The following is a 24,022-nucleotide window of genomic DNA, read 5'->3' on the forward strand; positions in this document are numbered from 1 at the left end:
GCTTGTAGGCTAATTATCTTAACTTTCAACACATGTATAATTAGACCCAATTTAATGTTTCCATTAATGCAATTGATGCTATGTATTCGAAAACCATGGGCAAAATGTCAAGCGCCTCTGGTTAAGCGCACGAGCCCTCTCCCACCACCCGGCTGCGCAGAGGTTTTGCATACGGTTGGACTTTGCTAGATTTACCGCAAGGTCGGGAATTGTAAGCATTTCCCGGTTAATGTGCACAATCTCCGACCGCACGGGAGATGTGAGAAATACTAACCAATTTCTCACATCTCCCGCAAGGTCGGGGAATGTGCACATTACCCGGGAGATGTGAGAAACGCACATGTTTCTCCTACATTCCCCGCGAGGTCGGGGAATGTGCGCAATAACCGGGAAAAGCTCACATTCCCCGTTTTCTCACATTGACCGTAACAGATATACCGCCACCTGTAGGCTGGTGGACAAACATTGAAGTACTAAAATTCTGCAGACATACCCGTCTCAAATTATGAGCAGATGGTGGTTCTACAGAGTTATTCTTTTCAGGCTCACAGCTGTTTCTGTAATGAGAGCAATTTGTGTTCAAGAAAATAAACTTGAATAACAGATACAAATCCTAAATTTCAAAGGAGTGTGTAAACAACTTCAAGCTGTTCCAAATTCTACAACATAGCCAACTAATAATACATTTAAATGTCACTTTGGATTTGTGAAAGAAGGAAAGAAGGTACTATTTAAGCTCATTCTTGACCATAGCTACAGTAATAAGTATAGAGTACACACCACTTATACAGTATACACCAGCCTATAACTTCACAAATTTATTCTGGCCCATTTTCTTGACAGATTACAAAGCCATCTTTTGTAGTAGCCTAGATAAATAACATCTCTTTGGGGGTTTTACAGTGACAGACATCAAAGAGATTTAAAACACAATTGAACAGGTATCCGGCTTGTGTGAATAGTGTAGGCCTATTCATAGCTCAGCTGCCAGTACAATTAGGTACAGACCAACACCACAATAAGCATATGAGTGAGTAAGTCAACTTGTATCAATACCAATACCTCATTATTTTATTGAGCTTCAAATAAAGAGTTTATGAGTGCATCTGGTGCGTAGAATGGATGCTCAGGACGGGGGAAAAATCTTGTAGAAAGAAGTGAATATCCATGCATGTATGTATGATTTTTGAAGAAAAAAAACACCTTTATTGATAGTGCTAAATCATGTTTAAAAAACATTCTGTATCGGCCTCTAACAGGCCTTGGGTGTCAAACAAACACACAACAGAACAGGAGGTGACTAAATAACATCACCAAGATCGATGCAGAAGATACATTTATTGAGCTTGATCGTGATATTCTCCCCCTTGTTTGTGATAGTTTTTTGGGCCCTTTTAAGCTTGTTTGTGACATTCACATACATATTAACTTAAACCCTGAAGTCCACAAATCTAAAAGTGTAATGTGACTTAAATGTTCTCTATTATCAAACTAACTTTTTCAATGCTTGTGTATGTAACCCATGTGTTTCATCATGCCCAGGGTGGGATTAGAACCCGGGTCTCCCAGGAGGAGACCGGACAGTTGCACCAATAGGGACGTCCTTCTTGGAGGGACTGTCAGCGCTCCTTTGGGGAATGAGTTTCACCAGCTACTCCACGTTTCACTCGGTCACATACATACATTGAGGTCTCTGATGGGCTTATAATACACAAACTGTGAGACATTACATTACATTAGTCATTTAGCAGACACTCGGGTCAAATAAATATGAAGTGAATATTGGCATCTGCAAAACGAATCCTCAGTGTCTATATCTCTGTATTAGAGATGAGAGAAGATTAGGTAGCTATTAGCTACCAGTATATCGCCACATTGCCGAGCTGACGTGTACTAGAGAGGTGTTTAACAATAGATCAGTGAAGTAGGTGCACAGGTGCGCCATCCGGTGGCTTGTAGAGAAACGTTCACCTGCATGTGCTGTGACGTAGTGCACAAGTTCAAAGTTGAAAACGACATGACCCCCGTTTTGTAAGCTAGCGCAGCTACAATGGGTGGAGTTTCCCACTTTGGACCAATGAATTCTCCGAAATGTGAAACCCCCAACCAGTCGGGTTACATTGTGAATAAAAACAAGTTACCCCTTAACAAACGTAAATACACAGGCGAACCACACTGCATTTGCGGTTGACTCTGGAAACATGTTTCTCAACAGGAAATGTGGTTAATTTAACTAGAAATGTATTTTTATAAGTCCAAACACAACAGCACGAAATAGTGAATTCATGTTTTGAGAAAGTTGCATGGGCGTGGTCTGTCATTTCGGATAGCTTTTCAGCATCACTCTTGCAAAACACAACCGCCAAGTTAGCTAGCTAGCATGGATGCACTAGATACCGCCCTGGACGAGGTGGCTTTGGAGGGGCTGGACGGTATAACTATTCCGTCTCTATGGATACGTCTGGAGAACAGGACGCCTCCGTTCGGCCTCAGTCTAGATTCGCCCACCAAGGAGTTCCTTTGGAGGTATCTGGTCTGCAACCCCGATGTCAACGTGTACCAGATGCCGAAAGAGAGGGCCGATATCACCCTGCTTGACAGGTGAGCGAGATCTTATCTATAACATATCCATAACATATAGCGGCCAATTTGTTTATCTAGCTTGTTATAGATTATGTATGTAAATATAAACTATGGATCAACTATTGTAGTCAGCTTGTATCACCCCACGGCACGCCATCTGCCTAGGTTTGCCGACATCGACCTGGCCACGGGGATACAGACAGCGCCGCGGTTCGAGGTGAAGTCGGACTCTTACCCGGTAAAGGTGCTGTTGGACGACCGGACAGGCATACAGGGCTCTTGCCTGTACTACCGGGAGAGGAAAGACGTTACTGGGGAAATGCGGACTGCAGACCTGACACCTCAACTCACAGTGGAGGAGGCTTACAAGAGGTGGGGGCACACACACACACACACACACACACACTTGTGTAAACATATTGCAGACACACACCTCCCCCCTGCACTTACTCTCAACTGCAGGTGGGGCAGGCAGTTGGTGCTGGTGGCCTCTCAACGTGTGCGGTTCCGGACTCTGATTGGTCCTCAGAGTGACCCTGAGACGAGACTGACTGACCTCTCCTACTGCGTCCTAGAGAGGCTGGGACGAGCCCGCTGGCAGGGGGAGCTACAGAGAGACCTACACAGCTGCTCCTTCAAGTAGGTCCACACACTGCACAGAGATACACACCCACCCACACACGCACACAGTTGCTAAGGTGCTGCGTACTAACCTGCCTTGTGATTTGGCAGTGTTGTGGCACTGTGTATTAAACTGTCTTGTGACTGGGCGGGACTGGGGCGCCGCATGCTCCTCTGTGTTGTGATTGGCTCAGGATGGACGCGGGGAAGATGCACTACCTGAGGAAGTCTCTGGACCGCCACGGTCTGATCACGCTGCAGCGTCATGTGATCCGCATGCCAAGCGGCGCCCAGCAGCACTCCATCCTGCTGCTGCTGAAACGCTTCCATGTGGACCGGTATGTACACACTCGCACACATGCGTGCGCATGCACATGTAAACACACACACTGGCATTCATTTCTTTCATTAACATGTTTCTTTTATATCTCTCTCCCCCTCTCCTCTCCCCGTTTCCTCTCCTCTTCTCCTCACCCCATCTTTCTTTCCCTCTCCTCTCCCTGTCTCCCTTTCTCCTCTCCCCTCCTCTCTTCACCTCTCCCCTTCTCTAATTCTCTTCCCCCCTTCTCCTCTCCCCTCCTCTTCTCCTCTCTTCTCCTCTCCTCCATCTCCTCCCTCTCTCCAGGAGGACTAAGTATGATATATTAATGGAGGCCACCTCCAATGCTCTGCTGGAGGCTCCAGGACACATCGCCTCCATGATCACTCTCCGGGACCAGCTGGTGAGTCCACCGCGCACGTGTGTGTGTGTGTGTATATGTGTGTATGTGTGTATGTGTGCCCGCGTGCCCGCGCAGTGTTTCCCCTAGGATTTTTTTCAGGGGGGTGGGATCACTAACATTGCTGCATTAGTCAATGGAGTTTAACGTAGCGACTAGTGGACATTTTATGAGTGAGACATGATTAAATGAAAATATTTTCTGTTGCTGTAGGTAATTACATAAGTAATATAACCACCGTTTAGTCTATGTCTTCTGATGTTAGTAACTATGTAGGCTGTATGTGTTATGGACTAAATGGCTTTGCATTAAAATTAGTTCACATTTTTCCCATTTAGGCTATGCATTTTCAGCAATGCTTTTGTGATTTAGTTTCAGTTGTTCAGCATTCACATGCATTTTCTGCAAGAAATGTAATTTTTACTAGTAATGTTTTTATGTGTTGTAAATTATTTACTAAAGTTATGTGCACCGCTTTCATTTCAGCTCAGTGTAGAGAAATGCACTGATAAACTCCTTACTGTGCGCGTCTATGACGGCACTGTTGAACCCATGTATCTGTGACACTCCCGCCCCGCGACAACACTAGTAATTTCAGGGGGGCCTCCCTAAAAGTCTTGGATTTTGGGGTCTTTCAGGAGCGGTTGGGGGTCCTGTTGAGGGGATAGGCTGAGCCTCCAAGGCAATGATAGGGGAAACACTGTGTGTTTACTGGTGTGTGTTTGTTTGCTTTTACATGTTTGTGTGTTTACCCCCTGTAGCAAGTGTGTGATCGGACTTTCAAGCGTATCAACCAATACATGTTGGCAGCTAAACTGATCCAGCTGGTTAATCTGCCTTTGGACGAACTCAACCCCTCAGCTGCACCCTGTAAAACCAAGAAAGGTCTGTATACGTACACACACACACACACACACACTACACACATGCAAATCCCCTAACCCTCTGTGTGTGTGTGTGTGTTCCAGGGACGAAGGTAGTGGTGCGCTGTGTGAAGCTCTTGAAGCCGTACGTGAGGAAGGACATGACCCTTGAGGATGATGATGATAACGACGATGAAGACGGAACAGGAATCAGGGATTCCTTTCCCTCTGATGGGCGTGTCCTAGAGTTGGACATGATCACACAGGCCTATAAGATCAGTGAGTTTGGGTTTGGTCTCTCCTCATTGGTTGATCAGAGGTGTGGTGGTGGTGAGGATTTTGATGCAGAATGAGAATGTGGAGGGTTCTGGATCAAGTTGGGGCCTAGCTACTCCTGATTGAGTTGATATATTTGGCCTGGTTTCTGCTGAATGAGTTGATTGACTTGTGACCTGTCTGTGATTGGCCGGTCTAGTTTTTTCCAGTGGGACCAAGGGCGTATCCCAGAGTGCTTTGCGGTTGAGAATGTGCATTGGGAAGCTGGAGTCTCGTATGCTCTGTCGCATGCTGGAGAGGAATGGCAAGATCAAGGTACCGTGTGTGCGTGCGTGTATGTGTGTGTGTGTGTGTGTATTTGTGTGTAAGTGTGTGTCCAGTTTGCAGGGAGCAAGTCTAACAATTGATCCTTGTGTGTGTGTACGTGCTTGTGTGTGTGTGTGCGCGCCCCTGTGTGTGTGTGTGTGTGTGTGTGTGTGTGTGTGCGCGCACTCCTGTGTGTGTGTACGTGCTCCTGTGTGTGTATGTATCCTCCAGGGATTCATGGAGGATGAGGGCCGTCAGAGGACCACTAAGTACATCAGCCACAGGTGTGTGGACCAGAGTGACATCCTGCAGCAGTTCGCCAGGGAGGAGGAACGCAATGAGCAGCTACGCACCTCCGCCACGCCAGGGGGCACTGAGAGACCGGCCAAGCCCGGTGCAGGGCCCCGCTCCAAGACCCCTGCCGCACGAGGAGCCAGGAGCACTGCCAAAACTACAGGGGCCCCCAGAAGAACCGCCACCCCCAAAACCTCTGCTACCCCAAAAACAGCCAAGGCCTCGAAGAGAGCAGTGACCCCTGAAACTCCACTGGCTCAGGGGCCACATGTCTGCTCGAAGGAGGAAGAGAAGGGCGGAGAGAAGGAAGAAGAAAAGGATGGAGAGAAGGAGGAAGAGAAGGAAGAGGAGGAGGAGGAGGAGGAGGAGGAGGGAGATGTGAGGAACAAGGGCAGAGGAGGGAAGAAGGGAGGAGGGGGAGTGGGGAGTAAGAGAGGGATGGTGAAACTCCAGGAGCAGACAAAGCCCAGCCTCCCCGTCTCTCAAAGCACACCAGTCAAGAGTGAGTATGCACACTAGATACTTCACACTACATACTAGACACTGCATACCACACACTACACACTGCATACTAGACACTACACTAGACACTACGCATTATATACTACATACTAGTCAATTCACACTGCATACTAGAAACTACATATTACACTCTACATGGTACTCACTCGTGACACCTTATATACTACATAGTAGTCACTACACACTACATACTACAAACTACATATCACACTTTACATAGGCAATACACACTACATACTACTCACAACACATTATATACTACATACTAGTCACTACACATACTACATTATATACATATTATACACTACATACTCACTACATACTACACACTATACACTACATACTCTTAACACTACCCAGTACACACTAGATACTAAGAGCCTATGTGCTCCTGTAATCAATGACAGCTAAGGTAACCATAGAAACGTGAGCATTCTCTAACTTTCTCAGCTAAGACCCCACCCCTCACCGAAGCCTTGGCCAATAAGACTCTGGAGGCAGAGTGTCAGTCCAGTGCAGCCGTGGAGGGGGAGGAGTCTGAGACCATCCCTGACCCCTCATTGGACCAACCGATGGGTGTCAGCGTGAAGACTGGCGAACCAGAAGACAGCATCACCTTCGTGGAGGACATCCCCAAACCGAAGGTGGCTCAAAATGTTGTTGTGACGACCTGCTACGTAACCATGAAGATGCCAGATGTTGCCACGGGAAGCGCCCAGCCCCTCCCTCACTTTGTAGACTGGGAAATGGGAAATAGGAAGTGCTGAGCATATTTGACTAGACACCTCCCCTCTCTAAACTCTCTTGTCTCCGATTGGCTGCCAGGCCCCCGTCATCAGAAAATCCAAGAGGAGGACGCCAGTCGTGGAGCGGCCGCACCAGACGTACCGACTCCTCAAGAGGAAGAACATGATCATCGAGGCTGTCCGCAGGCTGCACGTCATCGAGGGGCTTTACACGTATGACATCATCACCTTTAAAACTACAAATTCAAAGACCTCCTTCTTTCTCAGACTGCCTCATGGAATTTGTAGTAGAAATAGGGTTAAATAGAACTTCTCACATTCTCTGTTCTTGCTATTCTCACAGCAGTCATATCTCCTTCATGGCCCCTTCCCCACCCTCCTCCCCCACAGGCTCCAGAAGATGATCACGGACGTTGAGAAGCAGGATGGCGTGGTCACCAAGTGTTGTAAGAAGTCCATCATGCGTCTCATTAGAGCTCTGTCCAGGGAAGGCATGCTCAAGTTGTTCACCACCACTGTCATTCAGGACGGGGTCAGCAAGACGGTACACATGCACGTGCACGTGCACGCACACGCACACACACACACACACACACACACACACACACACACCTTTATGTGTTTCCATGGTCTTTTTTATTTGGATTATCTACTGTCATCCTCCTCCCCCTGCTCCCACCATGTTCTTTTCTCTTTCTATCCTCCTCCTCCTCCTCTCCCACCTCCCTCCACCTCCTTCTGTCCCTCCTCCTCTCCTCTCCTCAGGTGGAGTTCATAGTCCACCCCTCCATCTCTCAGGGTGATCCCAGGATGACGAGTGCCATAGAGCAGGTCCGCTTCCGCATCTCCAGCTCCCAGGCTGCGGCTAGGTACGGAGGGGAAGGGGGCGGGGCTCTAGGTATGGAGGGGAGGGGGGCGGGGTTCTAGGTATGGAGGGGAGGGGGGCGGGGCTCTAGGTACGGAGGGGAGGGGGGCGGGGCTCTAGGTAGAGTGGGAGGAAAGGAGAGGACAGTGAGGGGAATGAAGAGCAAAGGAATGTGGCTCGGGAGGCTGTGTGTACTGAGATGATTTATTGACTTCCTCTCCTCCATTCTCTATCTCTGTTCCCTTTCTTACTGTCTTTTTGTCTCTCCTTCCCTGTGTTTCATCCAATCTCTCTCTCCACCTACCTCTCTCTCCCTCTTCCCTCTCCACCTCTCCTTCCCTCTCCCTCTCTGTCCCTCCCTCTATCTCCATCTCTCTCCCTCTATCTCCATCTCTCTCCCTCTTTCTCCCTCCCTCCCCCTCTCTCTCCACCTCTCTCTCTCTCTCCCTCTTTCTCTCTCTCTCTCCCCCTTTCTCTCTCTCTCTCTCTCCCCATCTCTCAGGTCCCAGCAGGTGTGTCATTCTGACGGCCCAGAGGAGAGTGGGAAGGACCGAGGGGAGGAGGAAGATAAGCTGTGGAAAGGGAAGAGCCTTAAGAAGGCCCAGAAGAGTAAGGAGAGGAAGAAAGAGCTCTTCGAACCCAAAACAGGTACTGTGTGTGTGTGTGCAGCGTTTCCGCTGGTAAGGTTTTGCAGTGGCGCACTGCCACGGCAAGATCCTTGCCGCCACACCAAACATTTGATACAAAAAACAATAATACAAATTAGGCTATATATATAAAAGTCTTAAATTAAAAATATTAAACTTTAAAATATTTCTGCCTAAATGCGCTTTCAAAACCACTGTCGCGCCCACATTGGGACTATTTATTTTCAATAAAGAGCCTATAGGCTGCGCGCTCTGTGCCGCTCCATGCTGCTCCTTTCTGAGGTGAACGGAAGACTCGGCGCGTGAAGGGATTTTTTCTTCAGTGAGCGGCATGAGGTTACAACGAAAGATAGGTAGGCTTGACGCTCAAATATTACCATAGTGTTAACCAGTGTTTGAATTGGGCCAATCACTGGTGCCTACTCCTCAAAATGCCTAGCCTACTGTCTAAAATACATTTATGTTAGTAATCTAAGTGCCATTATAGCTACAGTTAGACGTGCCGACAGCTCCTGCCCATCTCAAGCACGTTGCCTTTGGTTTTATAATTCCCTGATGACAACTAGCGGATCCTATAACCTAATATATCAATACAATTTTCCAGATGGGCATACGACAATTTTTGAAGAGGAAGAGAGAGGAGAATGATGAGACCAGTCAGGTAGGCTAGGTTATTGAAGAGGAAGAGAGAGGAGAATGATGAGACCAGTCAGGTAGGCTAGGTTATTGCCGGCTGATTCACATCAGGGGGATTCAGGAACAAGGCAAGCTACCTGTAGGCTAACAGTTTTGCCCGCTTCCCAGGGACCAGTAAACTCTGTTCGGGCAAGTGGAATGCCTCATGCAGTTGTCTGATCGGACAAGTAAAAAAAAAATGAATATGATAAATTGGCCTTGTGTTGCTAACGTTACGTAACATTATCTGAAAATACAGTTTGAGCCGAAGCGGAGCCTGCTCCATTTGAGCTACGCGCTGCTGTCTGTCAGTCAGTCAGCCCTTCAAGCGAGCGTTGTCAAGGAGACATAAACCACAAGCGCGAGTAGGTTCTGCAACCTTCGTGCGAGTCAGGTGCAGCGCTGCCTGATGGATTGTGCGACCGTCTTTTTTGCTGGCTGAACTAGCTTGCGTTAATGTTCCTCCAGCCACCTAAAATGTGCCAATCAAAATAACAGAAAAAGCAACAAATTATTTAGGCATGTTTAAAGACTAGCTTACCTTTTTACTTATTTATCTACAGCTGCTGTTATAATAGTAACCTACAATACATTTGATTAAAATATGTCTATATACCATATAATTTATTAAGTGCTTGTGTGGGTTTACTGTTTTATCCCGTCCAGTTACATGTAATTAATTACATTTTAAGCTCTAGGACTTTACCAGCCTTATGAGATAAGTTAGGCCATCTTTATAGACCTACTCTTCAGTAAAAAAAAATTTTTTAGGCAGAGGCAGGGATTGTGGTAGGAGAGGACAGGACTGTGGCACAGGCACAGAGTGGAGGCACAGGTGAGAGAGAAGAGGAGAGAGAGGTTGTTGGAAGGCGACAGGAGAGAGGAACAAGGGAGGAACAAGGGTGGTCTCCGATCCCCTGCTTTTTCCGTTTCGAAATCAGACTATTTTTTCACACACCACCACACCAAGAGATCAGTTCCACAGGAAACACTGGTGTGTGTGTGTGTGTGTGCACCTGTATGCACCTCTGTAAAGACTAGAGTTAGTTAATTGCTGAAATGTCTCCTCTCCCCTCCCTCCTCTCCTCCTCCTTCGTCCAATTTTTCCTCTCCCTCCTTCTCTCCTCCTCTCCTCTCCTCTCCTCCTCTCCCATCTCCTATTCTTCTCTCCTCTCATCTCCTCTCCTCTCCTTTCTCCTTTCATCTATTCCTCTCCTCCTCCTCCTCCTCTCCTTCGTCTCCATAGTGAAAGGGCTGAGCAGGACTCTGGGGTTCCAGCCTAAGATGCACCGTCTCCGTCTGGCCCACACCTTCCTCTGGTACATCATCTATGGCCACACCCTCCACCAGTCCTCCTCCGGCCCAGCCAATCAGCCCTCGAGCCCCGCCCTCCCGGGGGAAGCCCAGCCAGGGGGCCCCGAGATGGAAGTGACATTGTCGGCGGCGGAGGAGGAAGAAGACGAGGCGATGGACGCGTCCAAGATGGCGCACTTTGACTCCAATGTGAAAGGTGAAACACTGGTTGTTTCTAAACATCAAGGCTACAAAGACAAGGGAAGAATATTTCATATGCAGACCTCTCCCTGATTGGGTGGTGTTAGGTAGCCCTTCACCGATTGGAAGATGTTAGCTCTCTTCACTGATTGGACATGCTCTCATTCTGGAAGAATTGCAGCCTGTGAGCTGAACCAACAGCTTTTGCCTTTGTGTGTGTGTGCGTGCGTGCGTGCGTGTGTGCGTGCGCGCGCGCGTGTGTGTCCCTTTCTTGACCTACCACTTACCCTCCCCTCTGTTTCTCTCTTTCTCTCCCTCTCTCCCTCCTCCTACCTCTGTGTCTCCCTCCCTCTCCCTCCTTCTGTGTGTGTGTGTACGCGTGTGCGTGTGTGTGTCCAGTGTATGTGGAGAAGGTATCCTGGAGGATGTTCGTCCCTCCTGCTCCGGTCCACAAAGAGTTCGGTCCAGGCTGGGCGCTTATCTCCGATACCCTGCTCTGCCTCCCGCTCTCCCTGTTCATCCAGATCATTCAGATCAACTACAAGGTACACACACACACACACACACAGGCGTGTACACACACACATGGGCACACACACACACACACGGGCACACACACACAGACACACGGACATACAGAATGTTGATAACAGAATCATATGTTTGTTGCCTTTTCCCTGTATGTGTGTGCGTATGTGGGTGCGTGTGTGCGTGTGTGTGCGTGTGTGTGTGCGTGCGTGTGTGTGTGTGTGTGTGTGCGTGCGTGTGTGTGTGCGTGTGTGTGTGTGTGTACAGGTAGATGGGTTGGATGCATACCTGAATGACCCGGTGAAGCAGCACTATCTCATCAGGTTCCTGCCCTCCAAGATGAGGAGACAGCTGCTCTACAAACGGTAACACACACACACACACACACACACACACACACATACATTGTGGGACCATCTGTGCCTTGCATTCTTTCCGATGTTCCCGGCCCTCTGCCCTTTAACCAATCCTAGTGCCGTACATAGATCCTGCTATCTATCAGACAATCCTGTCATTGTATGCTATGATGTGTCCTCCTGTATGATATTGGTCCACAGGAAGTACATCTTCACTTTCCATGAGAGTGTGCAGCGTCTGGCGTACATGGGGCTGCTGCAGTTTGGACCCAACGAGAAGTTTCAGGAAAAGGACCAGGTACATACACTCTGCCCTACTCTGTCTACTTTACTCCACTCTGCTGTAATTTACTCTACTTTTTTCTGCTCTACTTTACTCTACTCTGCTCTACTCTGCTCTACTCTACTCTACTCTGCTTTACTCTGCTCTACTCTACTCTACTCTACTCTACTCTGCTTTACTCTACTCTACTTTACTTTACTCTACTCTGCTTTACTCTACTTTACTTTACTCTACTCTGCTTTACTCTACTCTACTTTACTTTACTCAACTCTGCTTTACTCTACTCTGCTCTGCTTTACTCTACTCTACTGTACTCCACTCTACTCTTTTCTGTCCCCCTCGTTGTAACCGCTGCTCTCCCTCTCCCTCCCTCTCTCTCTCTCTCTCTCTCACCTCTTGTTCCAGGTGTTTGTCTTTATGAAGCGTAACGCCGTCATTGTTGACACCACTACTAGTGAGCCTCACTACTCGCTGGTCAGCCCCCCGCCCGGACGGCAGTTCGAAACCAGGACCTACTCCTTCACAACCACGGACCATGTGGACAACTACTGGTTCGACCTGCTGTGTGTGTGTCTCAACACACCGCTAGGTAACACACACACACACACACACACACACACACACACACACACACCTCGCCAGCTACACACACACACCTCACTACAGTAGCTACACACACCTCGCTAGCTACACACACACACCTCACTAGCTACACACACACGCACACACACACCTCACTAGCTACACACACACACACCTCGCTAGCTACACACACACATCACAGGCTACACACACACACACACATGCACACACACAGCCCGCTAGCTACACACACACACACACACACACACACACATATACACACACACACACACACACACCTCGCTAGCTACATCTCGCTAGCTACACACACACCTCGCAGGCTAAACACACACACGCGCACACACACACACACACACACACACACACACACACACACACACACACACACACCGCTCTAGCTACGCATTTACACGCACATACACACTCCCTCTCCTCCCTTCAGGCGTGGTCAGACCGAAACGAAAACGCCGCAAACAGCAGGAGAAGGAGCTGGAGACCCCGGAACCCCCGGTGCCAGAGGTTGCCACGGCAACCCCGGAAGCAAGCGAGATCCCCTCACACAAGTTCCTCATGCGATTGGCTTACACACTCAAGTAGGTGGAGTTATGATCAGTCCAGCTCTGTGGATTCTATCTCCTCTCTCTCTCTATGTGTGTGCGTGCGGGTCTGTGTATGTGTGTGTGTGTGTGTGTGTTTAGCCTGCGAGGTGTCTTTATAGTCACGGTGTGGCCAGATTCTATACATGGTTCAGTCTTAGTACCTACTGTATACATCCCTGCATCAGTGCCTAGTTGGCTTTTACTGTTTGCACCTGGTCTTCTCTCTATTACTAGTTTCTGACCATATACAGTATGTCCTGGCACTGGGAATAGCTTAAGAACAGAAAAAACTAGGACTAGTCAGCAGAAAACCTCTTATCTGTGTGTGTGTGTGTAGGGGCAGCAGGACGATGTGTGATGAGGCTGTGATACCAGGTGATGGTAGAGGAGCAGCAGGTCTGGACTCTGATTTGTACGCTCACCTCAAGCGCAACTGGATCTGGACCAACCAGCTGCTCAAACCCAAGACGGTACACTTACACAGTCACACATTAAAAAACACTCACACACTTATGCACACACACAGTCATACACGCACACACTCATACATACCTACAGTACACACACACACTTACTCACGCGCACACATACACACACAGTTTCACATATATACACTCATACATACACACACACACACACACTCAAAAACACACAAACGTGTACACACACACACACTTACACCCTTGTATGTGTGTGTGAGACAGATCAGTAACAACAGTGAGATGAGCAGCACAGTCCGACTGAAGAGCCTGCTGAGCAAACACTCCCTCTCCTTGGCTGTCAAGGCTGGTGAGTTACTGTGTCTATGTGCACCGCATGCATGTGTACAGTATGTGTGTGCGTGCCGTGCGCACAACAGCCCAAACTCACCAACTCACACCACGTTCTATGTATCTATCTATCGATCTGTGGATCTATCTATCTTACTGTAAATGGACATATTTGCTCCTGGGCCAATGGGCTTTGACCTGAACCCTAACCAAGCACAAACAATTGTTGAACATTTCAAGGTCAAATGGGCAAGCCGTTGTTTTGGCTCGATAGCAGCCCGGCAATTCATTGTCATCCTAGTCCGCTCGACACCAACCAAGGAAAGGATCTGGTCCATCTGTTCAGCACTCATTCTGAAGTATTGGACATGGCGTTCTCTTATTCTGAAGTATTGGACATTGCATTTTCTCATTCTGAAGTATTGGACGTGGCGTTTTCTCATTCTGAAGTATTGGACAAGGCGTTTTCTCATTCTGATGTATTGGACATGCCGTTTTCTCATTCTGAAGTATTGGACTTCAAAATAAAAATGTAAAAAGTAGGCCATTTGCTGCCAGCAAGTGAAGCTTTGTTTGTTGGTTTGATTCATATGTAGCTATTTTCCTATGTACTAATAAACTGACAGTATACACGTTTTCATGTTGACAACTTTCATTTGAATGAACCTGTCGAGCAGTAAGACATATATAATGGTATTTACTTACCCATTATTAAACGAAGCCAGAATGTGTTTGCTGTCTCAGAATGCGCTCAGAAAAGCGTGTCTGGAGCTCAAATATGGGCGCGCAACAAAGTGTCTGTGCGCTTGCGCATCTTTTGGGTCCGGGGCGTAAGAAGGAGAGGAGTGAAATCAAATCAGCTGAAATCAAACACTTCTGCCTGTGTGTGTGTGTGCGCGTACATGCAGGCTCCACATTCCCCCGGTCGCTGACCAACAAGCAGGTGGTGTCGGGGCTATTGGAGGAGGAAGTGACTGTTGTCACGGAGCCCGCCAGCAGGAACCAGCAGGTGAGGGGCGGGAAGAAACGCGAGAGGAAACGTCCAATCAAGAAGCCCGCTGCCAACGCTCCAGCCAAGAAGAAGAAAGGTGTGTGGAAGCTGACCTTGTGTTAACTCACAAGAAGGCCTGGTTTTGTCATTGAAATATTTGAAGTGTGTGTATCTGTATACTGTATATATATATATGTGTGTGTATACTGTACTATATACTGTATGTGTGTGTAGTGGAGGTGAAGAAGCGTGTTCCTGCCCATGATGAAGCGGACCATAGGGCCCTGAAGATGATGACCAGACAGAGGGTGGGCTGGAGCCTCAGAGAGGACTCCCTCCTCATGCTCTGCAGCGTGACCTCACACCTGCTCAACAACAAGGTGCACGCACGCACACACACACACACGCACACACACACACACAAAATTTTACCTGTTTTTTACAGATTTTCTTACTGTGTGTGGTGTGTGTGTGTGTGTTTCTCTTTGTGTGCGTGTGTGCGCACGTGTGTGTGTGTGTGTGTGTGTGTGTGTGTAGCTGCGTAGACCCTTCGTTCCCCACTGTGTAGTGAGAGACCTGCTCCACTCTGAGTTCCCAGAATCCCTGGACAAGACGTCCCTCGCCGTGGCACGCCGGACACACTACATACTCAAGAACCCACAGACACAGCTCAACTACCAGTAGGGAACACACACACACACAGCTCAACTACAAAATAGGTGGACACACACTGGAACACACACACAAAGTCTCAGTCTCACACACTCTTAGACCTACCTGTAACCCCTCTCTCGGCTGGTAGGATCTGTCTGGCGGAAGTGTTCCACGACAAGCCTCTGATGGACATACTACGCAGGAAGAAACCCTCCAACCCGGATGACGCGCACGTAGGTCTGAGAGAGAGAGACAGAGAGCGAGAGAGACACTGAGAAACCACACTACTGGCATATCTAACTCCAGTATTGTGTGTGTATGTCCAGTATCTAACTCCAGTATTGTGTGTGTGTGTGTGTTTGTCCAGTATCTAACTCCAGTATTGTGTGTGTCCAGTATTGTGTGTGTGTGTGTGTCCAGTATCTAACTCCAGTATTGTGTGTGTGTGTGTGTGTGTGTGTGTGTGTCCAGTATCTAACTCCAGTATTGTGTGTGTGTGTGTGTCCAGTATCTAACTCCAGTATTGTGTGTGTGTGTGTGTGTGTGTCCAGTATCTAACTCCAGTATTGTGTGTGTGTGTGTGTGTCCAGTATCTAACTCCAGTATTGTGTGTGTCAGGCGTGTGCTGACGTCTTCAATGAGCTGACTGTGCTGCTGAGACAGAAGTTCAGTTCAACCTCAACCCTCACCACTGCCTGCGTCCCTGACAGCAAGGAGGAGCTGTTCTCTAGGTGAGGAGGAGGAGGGAGGCCGTTCTCTAGGTGAGGAGGAGGAGGGAGGCTGTTCTCTAGGTGAGGAGGAGGAGGGAGGCTGTTCTCTAGGTGAGGAGGAGGAGGGAGGCTGTTTTCTAGGTGAGGAGGAAGAGGGAGGCTGTTCTCTAGGTGAGGAGGAGGAGGGAGGCTGTTTTCTAGGTGAGGAGGAAGAGGGAGGCTGTTCTCTAGGTGAGGAGGGGGGAGGATCTGTTCTCTAGGTGAGGAGGAGGGAGGGGGAAGGGAGGAAAGAATGGACGTATGGATAACCAGATGTTGATGTTAAGAGAGTGTTGTATTTCAGGTTCAAGGTTCTCATCATCAAGCATGGGAAGGAGCCAGTGCTCAAAGACTCACTCACATGGTAAGGACCCCTGTGATGACACAATAATATCCATGTTATAAATACAATACAGCAATGGGATGCATGTCTACTTCATATCTGCATGTGTGCGTGTGTGTTTGTGTAGTGTTCAGGACATCCACTCCCTGGTTCTTAACAACCTGATCCAGAGCACTCTGGCCATGTCCAACTCTCAGATGAAGAGCTGCAGATCCTTCCAAGTATATATACACACACACACACACACACACACAATGTGACACACATACAGTATACAGACACAGTTATTAAACCTGCCTACCCGAATGGTTCTGCTGGACTGAACACTTGTTCGATTTGTAATAACCTACGAGAATTCTCCATTGGAAACAGTTTGGAAAAGGGCAGGCACTTTCAAAAATACTTGGCAGGTGATGTCTATATCACACACTTAACTTCAACCGCTCCTCGCTATTGTCACACCTAAACCCGCCCAGCATAGCTATTTGTATTTCAAGTTCCTCAGAACCAACGCTGATTGTCAAGATCATTTTCTGATCTGGCACAAACGGATCTCAATGGAGAGTATCCAGAGAAACAGAATGTGAGCTCGTGAAATCAGGATTATCTCACGAGGTTAGGTTTGTAAGCGTTCCATGGCAAACCGTTTCCAGGTGGAAACACCATTGGAACCATTCCTCTCCATGCTCAGAACTGTTAGACCCTACCATGGAAAAGTAGCTGTACACACATACACACAAGCCACACAACAAACACCATCAAAGGTGCAGGTTTCTAAATGCTAAATAAAAATAGAAATAAAATATAATACATTACAAATAAAATGTACTTACTTACTAAATACTTTTTGTTCCCCCTTCCCTTTCTTCCTGCACACACACACACACACACACACACACACACACTCTCTCTCTCTCTCTCTCTCTCTCTCTCTGCCTCTTTACCAACACCCCCCCAGACCTTCCATATGTACAGCAAGTACAGTGAGGAGGTTCTGTGTCGGGAGTTCCTGCGCTGCAGAAAGAACAGTCTGTTGAACCGACGGCGTGTGAGCAAGAGCGAGGGCCCCAAGAAGAGCCGAGGACTGCCTATCCTACCCATGTCCTACCAGCTGTCCCAGACCTACTACAAGTTAGTAACATACTAACTACCCACCCTAACTACGTATCCTACCCATGTCCTACCAGCTGTCCCAGACCTACTACAAGTTAGTAACACACTAACTACCCACCCTAACTACGTATCCTACCCATGTCCTACCAGCTGTCCCAGACCTACTACAAGTTAGTAACACACTAACTACCCACCCTAACTACGTATCCTACCCATGTCCTACCAGCTGTCCCAGACCTACTACAAGTTAGTAACACACTAACTACCCACCCTAACTACGTATCCTACCCATGTCCTACCAGCTGTCCCAGACCTACTACAAGTTAGTAACACACTAAATACTCACCCTAACTACGTATCCTACCCATGTCCTACCAGCTGTCCCAGACCTACTACAAGTTAGTAACACACTAAATACTCACCCTAACTACCTATTCTACCCATGTCCTACCAGCTGCCCAAAACCTACTACAAGTTAGTGACACACTGACTACCAACCCACTTCAAGTTAGTAACACACTAACTACCCACCCTAAGATATTTTAATGTAATGCTTCATCTGTTTAAAGGAGACCCCGGGTGATTTAAAGGTGTTGTGATTCTGTGATTTAAGAGTGTCTGATCCCCAGGTGTTTTAAAGGGGTTTTGTCTGGTTCTGTATCCAAGTGTTTTATATGGATTGTATCTGGTCCTGTATCCAGGTGTTTTAAAGGGGTTGTTTCTGGTCCTGTATCCAGGTGTTTTAAAGGGATTGTGTCTGGTCCTGTATCCAGGTGTTTTAAAGGGATTATGTCTGGTCCTGTATCCAGGTGTTTTAAAGGGATTATGTCTGGTCCTGTATCCAGGTGTTTTAAAGGGATTATGTCTGGTCCTGTATCCAGGTGTTTTAAAGGGATTGTGTCTGGTCCTGTATCCAGGTGTTTTAAAGGGATTGTGTCTGGTCCTGTATCCAGGTGTTTTAAAGGGATTGTGTCTGGTCCTGTATCTAGGTGTTTGAAAGTGATTATGTCCGGTCCTGTATCCAGGTGTTTTGCGTGGCGTTTCCCCTCTGTACTCTGTGACGAGACCTACGACTTCATGAACACCCTCAGAGCCAATCCCACAACAGACAGCCGACCACTCACAGCCTTCTACAGCGAGACGGAGGAGAGAGGGGTGGAGGAAGACGCAGGGGAGGAGCCTCAGAAGGATGAGACAAAACCAACAGAGGAGGAGGAGAAGACAGAGGAGAAGACAGAGGAGAAGACAGAGGAGAAGACGGAGGAGAAGACGGAGGAGAAGACGGAGAAGGAGACGGAGAAGGAGACGGAGACGGAGACGGAGAAGGAAATGGAGAAGAGAACAGAGAAGGAGATGGAGAAGGCGATAGAGAAGGAAACAGAGAAGGAGACGGAGAAGGAAACGGCAAAGGAGAAAAAGACAAATAATGGAGAGGAAGGAGGGAAAAAAGAAGAGAGGATGGAGAAGGAGGACAGAGAAAAAGAGAGGATGGAGAAGGAGGACAGAGAAGAAGAGAGGATGGAGACGGAGCACAGAGAAGAAGAGAGGATGGAGACGGCGGATGAACAGGACAGAAGAATGGAGGCGGAAAACCACAACACAGCAAACCGCCGGACTGACCCCAAAGACCAGGAGACGTCCAGAGAGGACCCATCCACCGGGGCCCCCCTTACCCAGACGGAGCTCCCTGTCCCGGGCTCGACCCCAGGCCTCACCCCCCTGGACCAGCAGGATGTCGCCGGGATGCTGCAGTTCCCCCTGGATGCTCCGGGGGGCGCTGTTCTGGCCAGCATCACGCTAATGACTCTGGGGAGGCTGTCTGTGTCGGTGGGAATCCCAAAGCACATAGTGGTGGTGGACAACAACATGGTGGACAAAGACTCAGTCCAGAGGAGGTGACACACACACACGTACACACACAGAGAGCACACACTTGTTAAACAGCTTATTTATAGTGTATATGAAAGAGTGTGTGTGCTTGTGTATATATAATAATCTTCTCTCCCCCTCCTATCTTTCTTCTCCCTCCTCCTCTCCTCTTCTTCCTCCCCCTGTCTTCTTCTCTCTCCTAATCCTCATCTCCTCTTCTCCTCTCCCTCCTAATCCTCTACTCCTCCTCCTCTCTACTCCCCAGCATGGCAGCGTTGGAGGAGGAGGATGACGAGGAGGAGGGTGAGGGAGGTGGGGGTGAGGGAGGGGTGAGGAGGAGGGGGGAGGTGGGGAAGTACCGTCAGACGTCTCACACCAGCGTGCTGGTGATGCGAGGCTACTGGCACCCCGGCATCGCCAGCCAGCGGCACCTCAGCAACAACGACAGCGTGGTGGTGGAGTCCTGCAGCATCAGGCTGCAGCTGCGCAGCACGCCCACACACACACTGTTCAACACAGGTACTCACACACACACACACACACACTGTTCAACACAGGTACTCACACACACACACACACTGTTCAACACAGGTACTCACACATACACACACTGTTCAACACAGGTACTCACACATACACACACTGTTCAACACAGGTACTCTCACACACACACACTCTGTTCAACACAGGTACTCACACACACACACACTGTTCAACACAGGTACTCACACACACACACACACACACACACTGTTCAACACAGGTACTCACACACACACACACACACTGTTCAACACAGGTACTCTCACACACACACACACACACACACACACACACACGAAGGCAAAAGCTGTTGGTTCAGCTCACAGACTGCACACACTGTTCAACACAGGTACTCTCACACACACACACTCTGTTCAACACAGGTACTCTCACACACACACACTGTTCAACACAGGTACTCACACACACACACACACACACACACTGTTCAACACAGGTACTCACACACACACACACCCATACGCACACACTGTTCAACACAGGTACTCACACACCCATACACACACACAGTTCAACACAGGTACACACACACACACACACACACACAGACACACACACACACACACTGTTCAACACAGGTACTCACACACACACACACACACGGTTCAACACAGGTGCACACACACACATACTGTTCAACACAGGTACACACACACAAACACACACACACTGTTCAACACAGGTACACACACACACACACACACACACACACACACACTGTTCAACACAGGTACACACACACTGTTCAACACAGGTACACACACACAAACACACACACACACACACACACACACTGTTCAACACAGGTACACACACGCACACAAACTAAAAATATGACCATAACAAACTTTTTATCCTCTTTTCTGCTCCCTCACTCTCCCTCTCTCTCAGATTCTCCTATCGACCTTTCCAGAAAAGAGTCAACTCCCCTCCCGTCCTTCATAAATCATTCTGTCCATCTCTCCTCCTCCTCCTCCTCTTCTGAGGATTGGGAGGTCCGCCTGGTGAGCCAGGGAGGTTACACCTACCAGGACCTGGCAGCCAATAAGGAGCTGAGAAGGGTCCTGGAGGAGGCGGGGGCTTACGGTGTGGAAAGGCGGGACTTCCTGTTTGAGCAAGCACACCTGGAGGAGGCGAGGGACGGACGCACACGCACGCTACAGCAGTACATACAGGTACACACGCATGCACACACACATACACACACACACACACACACTACAGTTGTACAGTACATACATTTACACACCATGGATGTATTAAAAGAACTGGATGTGGCATTGAAAGATGGCCGTCCATTCATTCCAATGAGAGTTGCTCACCCAGAGCATGAAGCAAATTGAACATGATATTTTTACTTCCTGTAGGCCACTGTGCATGCTCAGTAGTGTTTTTCCTGGCCGTTCCTGTCCCTTTTACACACACTTTCCTGTATCCTCTGAATCCTTCTCTCCTGTGATTGGCTCAGGACCTGATGGAGGTGGGGCAGGTGATGCAGGTGGGTGGGGTATCGGTGCGTCTGGTCCTATGGAAGTGGGCGGAGCCCTGGCTTCTCACCACCACCAAGAGCCTGAAGCAGCGGCATCACGAGGCCCAGGAAGAGGCCTCCTCACTGGGGCAGAGAGGCAGCAGCCACCCCCTCTCCTGGAAGAGAGCTCTGGAGGATCCGGAGGAGCAGCAACTGCCTAGGAAGAGGAGGAGGAAGGGAGAGGGGGAGGAGGAGAGGAGGGAGGTGGAGAGGAGGGAGGGAGAGGAGGAGGATGAGAAGGTGAAGAGCCATACTGTGGCTGAGGAGAAAGAGAGGAAGAAAGCAGAGGAGGAGAAAGGGACAGAGAGAATAGAGGGAGGAGAGGAGAAGAGAGGGGATGGAGTAGAGGAGAACAGAGAGGAGGGAGAGAAAGAGAGGGTACAAGATGAAGAGTTGCCACCACCACCATTATCCTCAGCCCCAGGTAACCTCTCCAGCTCATCCAATCAGAGGCCAGCAGAGGAGGAGGATGAAGGGTAAGTGGAGGTCAGGGGTCACTGGACAAGACCAATCAGAGAGCTTAACTTTTGTCCAAAAATGTACTCACTTCCTCCATTTCTCCTCCTCTCCCTGGTACCAGTGACGTGTTCGAGGAGGAGAGCTACCTGTCGCGCCCCTGGCGGATGGTGGATGGCACGCTGAACCGTCCCGTCATCAAAGCCATGCTGGAGGCGGTGCTCTACCACATCATGTCCCGGCCCGGCCTATCAGAACACGGCCTGCTGGACTACTACCTGGACGTGCTGCAGCCAGTGGTGGTGCTGGAACTGACCCAGGTTAAAGCTCTGGTTACACTTTCCGCGAGGGTCCATGTGGCGTAAATTTTGTCATCAGAGGGCGTACGCGTACTGTAGGCTCCACACGGACATTCGCATGCATGCCATTTTTTGTGGGCCTCTATGCAATGAGAGCACCGACTGCTGTGTCCTCCAAGCAGAAATGAGAAGTAGTAATAACAGAACCCCTACGCGCCTGTGGCGTCGGCAGACTGTCCGCGAACGCGTCTGTTTGGGAGTATAACCGAGCCTTTAGACACATACAGACACACACACACCCAGGTGAACTAACTTCTCCTCTTCTCTTCTCTTCTCTTCTCTTCTCTTCTCTTCTCTTCTCTTCTCTTCTCTTCTCTTCTCTTCTCTTCTCTTCTCTTCTCTTCTCTTCTCTTCTCTTCTCTTCTCTTCTCTTCTCTTCTCTTCTCTTCTCTTCTCTTCTCTTCTCTTCTAGGTTCTCATTGAGCTGGGCTGTGTGAGGAGGAGGTTGCTGATGAAGAACCCTAAACCCTCCCTCTTCTCCCGCCCCTCCCTCCCTCCCCCTCCCCAAGGAGGGACACAGCGGGAGGCAGAGGGGGTGAGGTCGGCTGAGGGGTTGTGGGAGACAGAGGGTGTGTTCTACGAGCCCACCATAGACTGCAGTCTGCGCCTGAGCCAGCTCCTCCCACACCAGACCAACTGGAACCAGTACACGCAGCTCACTCAACTGGAGACACGCTATTGGCCGAGACAGAGCAAGGAAGGCTTGTTATTGGAAGAGACACACTGAAGAAGCATGGTGGATGGATGAGATTTTTTTTTTTACAGATGATTTTTTCTTATTTTTTTAACTAAATTAATGTATCGATTGTTGTAGTCGACTTGCAAATAAATAATAACCATAACTTAATATCAGTCTTTCAACCTTTTATTCAAGCATTTTCTCATAAAAATACTTATTTATATCCTTAACAATCATGTTGAGAATGCATGTTGATAATGCTATAGTCCAGCGGCCATGTGGGGCTGCATACAGTGATATCCTTTTTATGGAAACAATCTTACACACTACTTTGTCTCTTCCTGAGACACAAAAAGACACAAAATAAAATCTGACATATTTCAACATTACATATATTAATGAAGGAACCTTTTCAAACTTTAACTTTGACCTGATGATACTGTTCACAAAAGTTAAGATTTATGCAGTATTGGCCTATTAGGAAAGGTGTTATTCACTACGTTCTGCCATTAATTACCATATTGCTGACTATCATTTACTTCAATGGCTAGTACCGCTTGTAATCATAAATTCACCTGTATTTTCACTATTATTTATCTGCGAAAGATTGGTTGTCTCACGATGCCAGACTTTGGAGATCTCTTCCTCCAAAAGTATGGAGATACCTCCATTGAAAATTGTTGATAGAACAGCGCCGAAAACCAATGCTACCAATCAGAACTCCTGCCTACATCTCCCCGCTTTACCGGAAATTATGTCTAGGATGCTTCCTAGATGCTTGTGCATCACAGTTGTGGTACTGTAGGCCATATCAGTTTGGAAGCGTGCAGGGCACCATTGTATTAAGTCTGAACTGAGTCTCCCTGTTTCGAGAACAAATAAACAAACCAACACATAAATAAACAAGGGTTATTTATGGCTCCTCAAACAGCTTATCAGTCTGTCTCGTTCCTGACACTGATCCGGT

At 48.4% G+C, this 24,022-nt stretch overlaps 1 protein-coding gene across 1 annotated transcript; it reads left to right on the top strand.

Moving 5' to 3' along the window:
- Window positions 1–2,380: 2,380 nt before the first annotated feature.
- gtf3c1 (general transcription factor IIIC subunit 1) lies at window positions 2,381–23,107 on the top strand (the record flags this gene model as incomplete). Its single annotated transcript, XM_084438891.1, has 38 exons — window positions 2,381–2,601; window positions 2,749–2,955; window positions 3,046–3,222; window positions 3,399–3,542; window positions 3,830–3,926; window positions 4,685–4,808; window positions 4,892–5,065; window positions 5,262–5,377; window positions 5,600–5,965; window positions 6,047–6,164; window positions 6,635–6,828; window positions 7,010–7,143; window positions 7,321–7,474; window positions 7,696–7,799; window positions 8,298–8,443; window positions 10,364–10,627; window positions 11,011–11,156; window positions 11,407–11,504; window positions 11,697–11,793; window positions 12,184–12,367; window positions 12,824–12,974; window positions 13,318–13,450; window positions 13,685–13,769; window positions 14,659–14,838; window positions 14,976–15,121; window positions 15,279–15,421; window positions 15,544–15,628; window positions 16,014–16,126; window positions 16,449–16,508; window positions 16,615–16,708; window positions 17,446–17,618; window positions 18,626–19,495; window positions 19,735–19,763; window positions 19,866–19,988; window positions 20,925–21,208; window positions 21,502–22,037; window positions 22,142–22,337; window positions 22,789–23,107. The coding sequence occupies 38 exons, from the start codon at window positions 2,381–2,383 to the stop codon at window positions 23,101–23,103; spliced, it is 6,981 nt and encodes a 2,326-aa protein (XP_084295017.1). The 3' UTR covers window positions 23,104–23,107.
- Window positions 23,108–24,022: the final 915 nt, after the last annotated feature.

Source organism: Borostomias antarcticus (genome assembly GCF_949987555.1).
Source record: "Borostomias antarcticus genome assembly, chromosome: 5".
Taxonomy (NCBI): Eukaryota; Metazoa; Chordata; class Actinopteri; order Stomiiformes; family Stomiidae; genus Borostomias; species Borostomias antarcticus.